This window comes from Talpa occidentalis, unplaced genomic scaffold, assembly GCF_014898055.3.
Source record: "Talpa occidentalis isolate TD23 unplaced genomic scaffold, MPIMG_talOcc4v2.1 talOcc4.7, whole genome shotgun sequence".
NCBI lineage: Eukaryota > Metazoa > Chordata > Mammalia > Eulipotyphla > Talpidae > Talpa > Talpa occidentalis.
Genome location: NW_023605083.1, coordinates 39,965,220 through 39,978,778, shown reverse-complemented (window position 1 = coordinate 39,978,778; position 13,559 = coordinate 39,965,220). Strand labels below are relative to the sequence as shown.

Here is a 13,559-nt window from a genome sequence, read left to right as displayed (position 1 = left end):
CATGCGCAGGCGCTCGGCGGCCCTGTTCGGCGGTCGAAAGGGGAGTTCAAGGAGACGGGGCGACGCGGCTGCGGCTGCCTCCTCCGGGTCGGGGCTACCGCCATCATGCCGGGGATAGTGGAGCTGCCTACTCTGGAGGAGCTGAAAGTGCAGGAGGTGAGGCTCGTCCGGAGGACAGGCACGTTTCGGGCCCGGGCCCAGCACTGCTTGGCCTTAGCGGACGCTGGACCCCGGGGACCCCCACCCCTCACCCCTCGACACTGTGCACGGGGGCACCCACGGATGGCCTCGCCTCATATCCGGTGTCGCCCCGCCGCTTCCCACCGTGGCTTGAGAACTCGCCTCCCCGCTCCCCTCCCCCCAGGCGACTTGCCTCTCCGGACGTGCCTATTCGTGGTACTTTTTCTTCAACACCAACCAGGGCCGCCCCACTTATTCGTGTCACCTCATACTCAGACCGCACCCCCGAAGGGAGCAAACAACCCCAGGTGCTCACAGTCGAGGGAAAGTCATGCAAGAAGCAGCTCCGGTGGCGGTACAGTGGAGCTCGGAAGCCGCAGGGAAGGAGCTGATGCTGGAGAGTGAATGTGCTAACAGCCCTGGGAAGGTGTTTGGTAATAGGGCATTTAAAACATGGGTTTATTCAAGGGATATCATTTGAATAATTATCCCTGTGCAGACACTGGAAAATAAGAGGGAGAATCCCAGCGCTCAGAGTTTGTAATCTAGCAGGAAGACAGACACATCAAGAGACAATTACAGTAGTGTAGTTAGTGCTGTGAGAAGAGAAGACGGGAGAACGCTAATTGTAGCAAAGGTGGTGTGATGGGGCCTTCGCTAGCTGTCAGGGAGGATGCTCATAGCTTTTCATGCACTCATTTGGCCAGTCCTACCAGCAGCTCCATACTTGGTGCCTCCGCTTGATAGATAAGGAAGCAAGCATGAGAGTAGATGGCTCGCCCAAGGTCATGTAGCTAGGAAGTGGTAGAGCTGGAGTGTGAACCCAAGTCTAATTTCAAAGCCCACGCTTTCAATCTATTGTATTTTGGCAGAAGTTCTCAAGTGTGAGAAGGCTTAGCAGAACCTTCTGTGTTTAGGGACATAAGTGCTGTTGCATGTGAGACTCTAGTGTTGCAGGAAGCAGCACTTGCTGAGCCAGAAGTACCTTGGGCTGAGACAGGACTGGGCAGCAGCTTCCTCAAAGCCAGACTAAATAATTCGCCCTTCATTTTGTAAGTGAAGTACAAAAGGTGAAGTTTCTAGGAATGGCACAGGAGTGTCAGTGACAGAATGGGGTTGATCAGGGAGGACAAGACTAAATATTACATGCTGGAAATTATATCCCATCCACTAGGTTAACTGTTTACCTGCATTATTTCATTCAGTCTTCTTACATGCCTTGAGAATGGCAACTATTACTATTATAATAAATGGATATTTCCTAAGAAGTAGGGAAGGGTTTGTTCTCCCGCTGTGAAGCTGGGTTGACCTTGGGTGGCTGTATTTTTCATTGGAACTTTAATTTGGTCTAAGAAACGTGGAGGTCCTACTTCCTGTAGAAGAGTTTCTATATCTGGAAGAGATTTGCCTTTAAGGTACAGACACAGTTGAATGAGAAACAGATAGTTACAGAAATAACTAAAATAAATGCTGTGGAAGAGGGACAGACATGGTTTAAGAAGAGTAGTATTTGAAGTTGAATCTAAATTCTAGGCCTAACTGCCCAGTTACCTTGATTAGTCACTCTTAGCAATTGCAGACACAGTTATTTTATTTGTAAGATGAAGTGATTCCAGCTGTATAATTCTCTGAGGCTGTACAGAGTCCAGGGAAAGCACTTCTTGGGCATAATGTCAGACTTGGCTAAATGGCTTTCTAAGGGACGGTGGGACCTAAGCAAAGATAAGGAGATGGGAAAATGCAGGGCCCAAAACTGGGTGCTGGAGCAGTGAGCTCAGTGTTCTTGGGAGAAGGACAAATAGTCTCCGTTAGCAGGGTCATGGGTAAGAAGGCTGGAAAGAGTTTGGGTCCAGAGGCTTTCAATACCCTGTAAGAAGTTTCGGCTTTGTTCTCCTGTTGTGTTTCAGGGGGTTCGTGGCTAATTTGTTTTTGTAGCAGGGTAATAAGAATATCAAGGAGATCACTACAGCAGCTTCCTGCAGAATGGATGGAAGAGATGAAAAGAAAAACAGGGAGACTAGTCTTGGTGGCTGTTGAAATAATTGAGGAAGATATTAATGACCCCAATACTATGGGTGACTATGCTTACAGATTTATCCAGAACTGATGAGACTTGGCAACAAATTAGATAGAGGTAGGAAAGGTTGAGGAGTCAATGTCAGCTATTTACCCCGACAGCAGAAGCCATAAGAAGGAGAAAGTTTAAGAGCCAAGTTAACATATTTTACACCTCACTGAGTTGGAGTTATAACACATCCCTATGGAAAAAGTGTCAGTCTTTGGATTGGAAACTCCAACTGACAGTTCTAAGTAAAATAATAGCTCATGTCGATGATGTGTTTTCTGTGTGCGGGGCACGTATTTTTATAGTTATTAACTCATTTAATTCTCATTACGGTCCCGTCAGATAAGTGTCATTATACCCCATTTTATATAAATTAGGTAAAATATAAGGCAGAGTATAATTCAAGTGCTGTAAGAAGAATGCAGCCATGGTTTAAGGAAGAGCGAGCAGGACTAGACGACTGGGTGTAGGTCGTAAGACTGCCTGCCTTGCTGTTCCCACCTGCAGACTGTGTAAACCTGCTCTGTAGTCAGGCTGTTGTGACATTGAAGGAGGAAGAATGTGGGAGCGTGGTGGTGGTGAGACAAAGGGAGCTGAATGAGTTGAGTGGAGGGTGTTTGTGGTGCGCAGCTGCGAAGGGAAATTGTTTCTGTTGGAATTCATCAGCCTTAATGAAGAAGCAGGTGAGGGGACATGGTGACATCTGCAGGTCTTTGCCACCTCAGTGATGGGCATGTACTGGGTCTGACTGGAGGTCGCAGTTTCTGGATCCAGCTCTGTGCTTGCCTCTGGCCCACTATGTGGTCTGGAGCGCTCCTCCACTTTTTCTTGGGGCAGATTCGATGAGTGGCTCTTGTCCTTCATTTCTCTGTGACAGCATATTTAACATGCCTGATGACACGGCTGTACCTGGGTTTTTATCGGAATGCCACATTTGTAGGGAACTGAAGCAGAGAATGCCATAGGCTTTTGGGGTATGATAGCTAGGAAGGCATATTTGAGTCATTAATCCAGCCACTTTTAAAGATATTTTAAGGCATTTGATGAGTAAGTAAATGTAGCTAACACTTTTTAAAAAAGATTTATTTATTTATGTATACAGGAACTGGGGTACTGGCCAGAGATGCGGGGGTGAGAGGATTCACCAGAGACAGAGTGGGGAACAGAACAGGCAGACCGATGAAATACTCTGCTGAGGGGAGCAGCGGGCGAGTCAGGAAAGGTCTGCTGTGCTATGTGGGTAGCTCCCTGGCCTGGGTTAATTAAGATGCAGCCTGTGAAGCTGTCACCAGCCACTGTCGATAACACTTTTTAAAAGATACTGCACTTTTAAAAAAGTTGAGTCTTGATTTATATTCTCCCATCTCTTATCGGTAGGTAATAAAGCAAATGTCTGCCATTCAATCTCAATCAAATCTTATCAAAGACCTTAATACAAACTTTACAGATTTTTAAACATCTGTTAGATTTGTCATGGCAGATTTCACTTACATCAGAACTTTATCTTTGCTTTGACAATTGTAACAGTTGTAGTATTAGTAGACATAGTTGTAAGCTTATTGTCCTGTCCTGTATTGCATATAGAGGAATTACCTTCTTCATCTTTCATTGTCTTTTATCTTAATAGCTTAACCGAAACTGTGTGAAATTTATAAAAAGTTAAAGACTCTTCTCAAGTAAAAATTCTTAATATTTGCAAATCAAGTCCAGTGGCTTATGAAAGTACAATTCATGATGACAGACTAGATTTTATTATGGCTACTTTGGAAAAGTACTAAAGTAGCTACTAAAGAAAATCTGTTTTAAAGTAGCTACTTTAGAAAATCTGTTAATGCTACATTTATAGAGTAATAAAAAAGAAAAAGAAAAATGTTAGCCTTTCCTGATCAAAAAACAACAGTGAAAGGAAGCCAGTTAGGATCAGAAAGAAACATCCTTTATGAGGAATACCCAACAGCTACTTCCCACACAACAGCAGTCAATCCCCCCAGGCTTGGCAGAGCAAGGGCGCCCACCGCCACTGTTCACCCGCGTCATCCTGAAGGCCTTGATGAGAGCAATGAGATTAGAAATGAGAAGGAGAACAAAGAGGTAGAAAGGAAAGGAGACCATACTTATGCATTTATGGGAGTTTTCCTTTAATCCTCTTGAGCTTTGTATCAACGAACAGAGTTGAGTAAGACGGGAGACAGGGTTCCCCATACAGACAAGCAGTAACCAGCTGGAGAAGCTAATAGCGTGTCCTACTTGGTATCAAAAATGTTAAAATACTGAGGGATAAGTGAGAGATAGGCACAATTCCTGTATGAAGGGCCCTGTAATTTTAGTGGAAGGAAATGAGATTGTCTGTAGCCGTCAGGATAGAGTGTGTGGCCTGGAAGAGAGGGTGCACGCAATGCGTGTGCTCTGCAGCTTGTCTTCCTGGCGAGCGCTCGCCAGCTCCTTGTGCCAGACTCTGTTTTGGTTCCCTGGGCAGTGGTAAAGAATGCATTCGTCATAGTTTAACTTGGGGAGAGGTGGCATTCTTGGGGTGTTGGATCTACAAAATCCCTGCCCTCTTGGAGCTTACGTTCTAGCGGCCACGCGGGGCGGGGGAGTGTATAATGTGAGTAGTGCAGTCCCACTGCCTTATAGGGAGTGTCCATCTGGAAGACTCGCCAGGACGGTGCAGACAAGGAAGAATAATGAGGAGCGTGGGCCCCAGACAGCACGCGTTCTGCTAGGTCACCGTGATTGTAATGAAATGCTGTGGCATTGGCCCAGGGAAAGGCAACCCGGAAAAGGGCCCAGAAAAGGGCCGTGGCAGCGGCAGCTCAAGGTGCGGCTGGGACGGCGTGCCCGCTCCCTGCGGGCCAGCGCAGCTGCATCGTGCTTCAAGGCAGAGTGCCCTGGCATGCAAGCGGGGGTGATAGGCCCCCTTGGGTAGACTCTAGAATTTTAAAAAATGTACGGATTTTTTTAGTTCTTCATCATTAGTAATAACTTGCTGGCCTAGATGCTCTTTTCCCTTCCGGCCTCATATTCCGGGATTCTTCAGTCCACTGGGAATTGTATCTGCCCTTCTATTGCCTTCCTTCCTGGAGAAGAGAGTCTTAGTGCTCCCCAGAGGTAGTTCGTCCCTCAGAGCTTCACCCCACCCGCTAGAGCTGTCACTCGGGGTAGGTGTGCCAAGCTGGCAAGATGACCGACCACAGCGGAGAACTGTGAGGAGCTCTGCAGGCCGTGGAGGAGCGGGGAGGCCATCCGGCTTCGCTTGGCAGAGTCAGAATAGACCACCTTTGTGTCCCTCTGTCGCAGCGTGAGGTGAAGTTGAGGATGTGGGGTCCTGGTCACTATGTGCTGTTCCCATTGTCTCTGCAGGTGAAGGTCAGTTCCTCGGTGCTCAAGGCCGCGGCCCACCACTATGGCGCGCAGTGCGACAAGCCCAACAAGGAGTTCATGCTGTGCCGCTGGGAGGAGAAGGACCCCAGGCGGTGTCTGGAAGAGGGCAAGCTCGTCAACAAGTGTGCCCTGGACTTCTTCAGGTAAGTCTCGACGTTGGTGCTTGTTTGGGGCTCATCAAGGCGCGCGCAGCTCGGTGAACGTCCGGCTAGGTGAACAGAAGCGACGTTTTTCGTCCTGATTTGGGGGCACAAGGCTTTGAGCCAGACAGACCTAAGTAAGCTGTCAGTACACCATACAGTTAATTTTGTTACTTGCTTTTACTTTTCGGCCAGTTAGGTAATCCCCATGACTCCCAGTTTCCCAGGCTGTGGAATCATGCTCATCTTGCGGAGGCTTGCCGTGAACCCTGTGAAAAGTCACCTAGAAATGGCCCGGCACAGTGCTCGCAGGCCGGCGCTCCCTGAGAGGCTGGGTGTCGCTCCTGCAGAGCACAGAGCGTTTTCACAGCCTTTTGCGTTGTACGTGACACTGAAAGTAAAGTACGCAACACTGAAAGTAGACAATCCAAATCGTATCATTACAGAAAAATGTAACTTTAGTCAGCCCTTTAGGGAGGACGGTAATAAAAGGGACAGAAACACGTCTCAGCGGGAATTGGCTCCTGTGACTGTGACGTCCAGAAATAGGACTGGCATCCGGCAGGGCCACGCTCGAGGGCTTTCGTCGTCTCACTGCCACTGGCTGTCTTAGCCCCTCCTCAGCTCCTCCAATCTCTTCTGCTTTTCTCTGTCAAACTTATTTTCAAGGAGACACTTTCCCTGCTGTAGCAAAAATGGGCCCTAGCTGCCCCACGTGGCTGTTCTCTCTGCTTAGCCGGCCAGGGCCAGTCTCCAGTGTCTGAGCAGAGGCCTCTGGACTGAGCTGGTCTACTTGGCTGGTTCAGACGCATATCTTAGGTCAGTTGTGGTTCAGGAGATGGAATGCTGTGATTGGTCAGGCCAGAAGTGGGGAGTAGACGTAGGTTCCTCCAGACCACTTTGTAGAGAGATAGGAAGGGGCTGTTCCTCAAGGGAAAATGAGAAGGATGTTACAGAAGAGCGGGGAGGGAGCGCTGCCAGGCAGCACCTGCAGACGTCCACTGTCGTGAGGAGGAAAGAGTCACATTCCTTCACACAGCTGCTTTCCTTCTTTCTTGCTTCTGTGTCTTTGTCCACATGCAAAGTTACTTTTGTGGTTAAAGTCAAGGTGTGTACATTTTAAATATAAAATTCGTTTTTCCACGAAACTATTGGGAACATTCTTTCGAGTTGTGTCGTTTTCACAATAATTGATAATGACTATCTAATGTTCTACCTCTCATAAGCAGCCGTGATGTACCTGACTCATTCCTCTCATTAAATATCATTGAGGATTCTAATTTTTGCTTGTTTTGGATAAGCCTGATTTATCCAGGTTACCTTTGGTTACCTTTGTGTGTGCATTGTTTTCAAAGCTGAGTCAGTTTATGTTGCCCTTAGAGCTGGCCAGCATTATGTATTATTTCAGTATTTTGTAGGAAAAAGTGATGATTTATTCTTGCTTGAATTTGCGTTGATTTGATTGCCAGCAAGGTATGAGTGTTTATTTATTTAAAAAATTTTCTTTTTTTCTTTTTTTAAATGTATGCCTTTTTTAAAAAAAAATATTTATTTATTCATTTACACAAAAACTGGGGTACAGACCAGATATGCAGGAGGGAGAGAGGATTCACCAGAGACAGAGCAGGGAACAGAACAGGCAGACTGATGAAATACACCACTGAGGGGAGCAGCGGGCACGACAGGAGACGTCTGCTTCGCCATGTGGGACCCTTGCCGGCTTGCCGGGATCGAACCAGTGCTGCAGAGGCTGTGGACAGCTTCACAGCGTGGTGCTCTACTGCCTGTGCCACCAGGGGAGGCCCTAAAAAATTTTATTTTCTAAGAGAACTTTGGCAAAGCATTTCTCTCGTGGCCCAGAGGGGTCGTGTGTGTGCATGGGGAATGTTTGTCCTTCAGCTCCTCGTGGCTGAAGGCCTTGGTGGGGAACTGTGAGTGAGGTGCAGCCAGTATGCTCAAGTGGTCGCCACCTGACAGAGGAGTGCAGGCCTCTCCGAGGAGCAGCGCCTTGCCCCCAGGGTGATCTCTAATGGAGCTCTGGTGGTCATGTCAGCAAGGCTAGTGGCCACTCAGAAATGCTCCCCAGGCTTTGCTGTCATTCTCCCTTCCTCTTCACACCCCTGCCACCCCACTGATATGCCAGTGTACCTGGATGGGTGGTGGAAACTGCCTGCACTGGTTGGCACCCAGGAAGGGAGCAGAGCTGGAGTGGAAAGCCTGTCAATCACTGTATTTCCTTAGGCCAGCTCTGGGCTCTCCTGAGCCTTGGGAAATGAGATCCTGGTGAGTGTAGGGGCGTGTAACAGACAAGCGTCTCATAATTTGTAATTACCATCCCAGAGCTCTGCATTTTCCCACTGCCTCTGATACGGCTTTTATCTAAAATAATGGTATTTTACTCTGAATTTGATTTGTTTGATTATTAGGTTGAATAGTAAGGGGGGAGTTTTGCAAAATAATTGAGGTTTATTCCTTTCCTACATGAAAGTTAACTTTTCCTCTTGCCATTTTTTGTGGTCCCCAGATGAATTATGTGCCGCCTTACTTCTTAACGGAGAGCACCAAACATAATTCCATTATTTTCTTCATGACAACAATTTGTGTCTTTTTCCATCCAGTGCTTTAATAGAATGAGCTTGGGAAGAGAGGGGCAGTTTGCCTCCACACCAGCCACCCCAGGATCTTCCTTGTGTTAGTTTGTATATATGCTTTTTACAATGCTGTCTCTTTTTTTGGCCACTGTCATATGTGACTGCTGTCAGCATCCCCATTCTGGTTGTGCCTCCTCTTCTGAATTTGCTAAACTGATCATCTTTGGAATTGAGTATAAAGAAAAGAGTTGAATAGGCCCCTCGAGGAGCGCTGTCCTCTGGGTAGCCTGCACACGCCTTTGCCACCACCTTTTGGTGCATAAAGAATTTGCTACATAAGGAATTTAGGTCTTATTCCTCAGAGACCTTTTCTTGCCCTGAGGATCTTGTCTTTTGAGATAAGAGTGTTTCTTTCCCTACTTTTCTGCCTTCATTGCAGCAAAGGGCCACCCCTAACCTTGCCCTCTTTTCCAGGCAGATAAAGCTTCACTGTGCAGAGCCTTTCACAGAATACTGGACCTGCATCGACTATTCTGGCCTGCAGTTGTTCCGTCGCTGTCGCAAACAGCAGGCCAAGTTTGACGAGTGTGTGTTGGACAAGCTGGGCTGGGTGCGGCCGGATCTGGGAGAGCTGTCCAAGGTAAGGAGGGCTTCCCGCGGGGTCCACTCTCACTAAGGGGTGGATGAAGGCAAGAGGGGGCCAGAAAAGGCTCTTCTGTGAGAACAGAGAGGATGTGAGAATGGCAGATTTACCAATCAGGTAAATCTTCATAGTCCAGGGAATTTATTTAATAGTAATATTCCTTTAAATAGATCTTCCAGCACATGCAGGTTTGTTTTTGGTTAATTAGCAAAGAGAAGAACAGAAAGGTGTAGAGGAGAGTGAACAAGAGGACACTCCCCATTGGGACATTGAGGTGGCTTTGGACTCACAGGGAATGGGTTGAGGCTTATGTCAGACTTTCCAGGAACATAACCTAACATTTAAAAGGACGTGTCTGGAGTTTGGAAATTGAGTTTTCTTCCCCCTGTATTTCCTGTCTCTGTTGGCACCACCGTCTGTTGAAGCGCTGGCACTAGACCCCGCAGAGCTCTACTCCCCACGCCTTGTCACACACTCGTCAGGTCTTATGCAGCTGCATCTCCCCAAGTAGTTTTTGAATCCTCCCATGGTCCCCATTCTCGGACAGGAATTCTTAACCTGGGCTCCCTGAATTTCCGGGAGGGGTGGGTGGATTGTTTCAGATTTAGGAAGAGAGTGCAGCCTCTGAAGCTGAAGAATTTCACGCCTAATTCCATCTTCACTCTCGGCATGATCTTTGTGGAAAATAAGTATCATTTTCTTTTTGAAAACTTTTCAGGGGGTATTGCTTGTAAATTAAAAGCATCCTTTCCATATCCTGGCATCCAGGGCCCTCTGTCATCTGGCCTCTCCCTGTTTCTTGAGCTCATCACCTCCTTTCCCTCCGGGACAGTGAAGGTAGCAAGACTTGGAGAATCAAGCTCAGGTTAAATGTAGACAGGCAGTGCATGTGGGTCTCGGTTCCACTGCTGAGTTGCTGTGGGGCCTGAGCAGACTGCCTGATGTTCCTGTCATCCCACAGCTATGAAAAGGGACCAGTATTAGCCCCTAGTTTCCTGTGAGGATCAAGCTGGAGCATCTACGACACGCTGCAGCGTGGCACCCGGTCCAGAGTGCCGGGGCCCGTGTCGCTGCCACTCCTCTCCCCTTCGCGTGCAGCCCCTACGGAGAGCTGAGGCATAAGCTTGGTGTCATGAGTGGAGGAAAGGCTTAGCGGGGTTTTTTGGTTTTAAAATCTGGCTTGATTATCTTCAGATACCTTCTTTTGTTGCACTGAATAAGTTATTTTAAATAGCTGCTAATTCTGCGCTGAAAAGTGGTAGAACTTCCATATTTAATAAAGAAAACTACCTTTTCTCATTCTGTCTCTCATGAAAGGAGAATTAACAAATCATGCTGTTTAAGAAAGCGTTATTTATTCCTGAATTTTTTAGTAACATTAAAAACACCTGTAAAATAGAAAGCTATTGTCTTCTTTTCAAAAGTATTTCTGTAAGAGGATTATCAGCTTCAGTTATACTTAAATTTAGTATCGAGTGTCTTTCTAGAATGGTGATAGTCAGATAAAGCCCAACGTTCAGCCTCATTCACCTTTGCTGTTTCCATGGGATCATCATCCTCCCACCCCCCCACCCCCCGGGACTTCCGGCGCACACGTCTGCCTCAGCTCAGATGCCTTCCCCAGAGTTTCTCACTTTCCTAGGCGAAGTGACGCTTTATCACCCCCATTCTCCTATCCTAATAATGCTACTACTGAACATTTCTGGAGCACCTCGTGTACATCAGGCACTTCCTACATCTCATCCCAACCCCCCGGAGGGGCTGCTCACCCCGTGCCACAGGCGGGACTCTGAAGGTTCCTGTAGGCTGTTCACCTGGTGATGGCTTGACCACATGCTTCTCCTGTTCCGCTCAGGGAGGTGCAGAAGAGGAAGTTGTTTATTCTTACCATAGTAATATGTCTTTTAAGGGGACCCTTTCATTTTAAGTTTGAGCAACATTTTTCCAGATTGCTTGAATTCCTTAAAGAGCTTCCAGTGCCAGCTTAGGCATTTGGAATTATTCTCTCATGCAGTAAGGAGCCATAGGTGATCTCTGATTACAGCAGAGAAGGGAGAAGACTGTTTTCAAATTAATAAGAATAAGAAACATCTCTGGACTTGTACAAGAAGACCTGGGCCCCTGCTCCGGCTGACTGGGCTGTGTCTGAGTCTTAGGCGAGTCGCCTCCCTGCTCCTCTGTGAGCTGCAGATGCAGGTGCCTCAGAGGGTGGTCATTGAGCAGGTTGTGTGATGTGTCCAAAGAAACTTTGTTCACAGTAAATGGTTTTTGAGTTTGAACATCTGGGGAGATTAATTTATGCTGAGTAGCTTGGAGTTCAGACCACTTGATAAGAAAACTTAAAAACTGTGGCTTCTGGGCCTCCCCTGGTGGCGCAGTGGTTGAGCGCTGGGCTGCAAAGCTGCCCGCAGCCTCTGCAGTGCCAGTTCAATCCCCAGCCGCTGGCAAGGGTCCCACATGGCGCGCAGACCTCTCCTGCCACGCCCACTGCTTCCCTCAGCAGTGTACTTCGTCTGGCTGCCTGTTCTGCTCCCCGCTCTGGCTCTGGTGAATTCTCTCATCCTCCCGTGCTTCTGACAGTACCCAGTGCTTGTATAAATAAATAAATAAATCTTAAAAAAAAATAAACTGTGGCCTCGTCTCCTTTAAAATGAGAAATTCCCTTTGGGTTTCCCCTGGAGATGTTTGTGACCATCAGGACAGAACAGGCATAAACACCTTCTGTCTCCATTTCTGCGGCCCGGTGGGTAGTGTCTCGCCCGGCCTGCTAGCTCAGCTCCCGCTTTGGTCTCGCCCCTGCCAGTCCAGCTTCCACGCTTTGTAGCCGGCAGATGGGATTAAGTTGCTCCCCTGCTTCAGTGGCGCCTTGTTACCATCAGGTTACAGTTCAAACACCTCTGCATGCTGTTCATTCCCCTCGTTGCCCCATCCCTGCAGGCCAGCATAGCGTGGCTTGGGAGCGGGCAGGTCTGTCTTTGAGTGCTAGTTTTTCCACTGTTAGCTAGAATGCCCCTGCGGGCCGCTGCAGTGTGACCTCATGTGATAATGAAATGGAATCGTGCTCAGGACTGTGTCTAGCAACAAGAAGTGCTGGCTTAGGTGCTTCGTCTCCCTCTGCTTTTCCTGTGGCCTTTGCTTTGGTTGTTCTAGAGACTTGCCTCTCTGCAGATGTAGTTTGTTTACTTGGAATGTCCTTCCCTTCCTGCTCTTCCTAACAGCTCATCCTTCAAGATTAAGCTAAGTGTCATCCCTCAGAGGGAGTCCAGGCCCCTATCCTTGGGGCCGGTGGCTATGTGGAGTCCTTGCCTCCCCAGCAGCCCGTGTCAGTGATGGTAGTTGATGTGTCAGGGGGCTGTGGTTGATCATTGGACCTCGAGCCTGTGCGGACAGTGCGGTGCTTGTTCCCTTCTGTAGCCCTGACCTTTGCCACGTGCCAGGGCACAAAGCAGGCTTTCTTCAAGGATCGGATGAGTCTGAATGTGATTACTGCGGCTTCAAAGAAGTAGCTGGGCAGCAGGACACAGGAAACCGTAGAAGACACATTGAGGTCATCGACTGCGCCACCTAATTTTCAATTTCGCCTCTTTCCTCTCCACCCTCTGCAGGTCACCAAAGTGAAAACAGATAGACCTTTACCAGAGAATCCCTATCACTCAAGACCAAGACCAGAGCCCAACCCTGAGATAGAAGGAGATCTGAAGCCTGCCAAGCATGGCAGCCGCCTGTTTTTCTGGAATATGTGAAGATGGGTCAGTGGCCCGCAGTCACGTGTCCAGACAACCACTGATGCAGTTTGCATCGACTGATAGAGTGTTCTTTCCGGGATCACAAATGTTAACAAAAAAGTTAATTTATGTGACTTGGCAGTTATTCTATACCATTTCCTGACCATTAAAAATTTTAAAGGAAACAGTTGTATTTTATTATGTTTTATATAACCTTTTGGCCTTTGAAGATGACTTCCCCTTGCTTTTTCTTCTTGCGGTCCTGCCCGTTCCTCGCTTGGCTTTAAGCAGGCTCTCACAGTGCAGGGAGCCGCGCGCGGATCGCGGGGAAGTGATGAAGGAAAGTCATTGTCACCTGAGATGGCGCCTCGGGCGTGTCTGTGTTCACGCATTTTGAAGTCGCTACTCTCTTCCATCCGACATCTCAGACAAACAGATTTCTCTAAAGGTCATAGCAGGGAAGCGTCCAGGGGAGAAGTGAAGAAACACTTGAGCCTTGTGACTCAGGCCATGGGAGGGGCCGCTGGCCGGGCCTTACATGGTCCTGCTCAAAGTTTCTTAAAGAACCAAACTTCCACCACTTCCCCTTGATATCCCATCCTCAGGCGCTATAACCCAGATGTTTTTCCTGATAGACAAGGGAGGTGGAGGCTGAACTCCCAGCTCCAAAGCCAGGAAGTCGGGAGGTCTGAGTGTCAATTCCAACCTTGGGTGTGTTCCTTAACCTCTTGTGAGAGGTTGAGTTTGAGGACAAACTAAAGGGAACATGCTTATCTACCTCCTGGGCAGGTTAAAGCCACAAGTATTTATAAAGCTCTTTGGTTCAAAGCCCTA

At 47.9% G+C, this 13,559-nt stretch overlaps 1 protein-coding gene across 1 annotated transcript; it reads left to right on the top strand.

The window, feature by feature from the left end:
• Window position 1: 1 nt before the first annotated feature.
• Window positions 2–12,910, top strand: NDUFA8 (NADH:ubiquinone oxidoreductase subunit A8). The gene is made up of 4 exons (XM_037493752.2): window positions 2–156; window positions 5,606–5,769; window positions 8,832–8,997; window positions 12,606–12,910. Exons 1-4 carry the CDS (start codon window positions 106–108, stop codon window positions 12,741–12,743), a joined length of 519 nt encoding a protein of 172 aa, XP_037349649.1. The 5' UTR covers window positions 2–105; the 3' UTR covers window positions 12,744–12,910.
• Window positions 12,911–13,559: the final 649 nt, after the last annotated feature.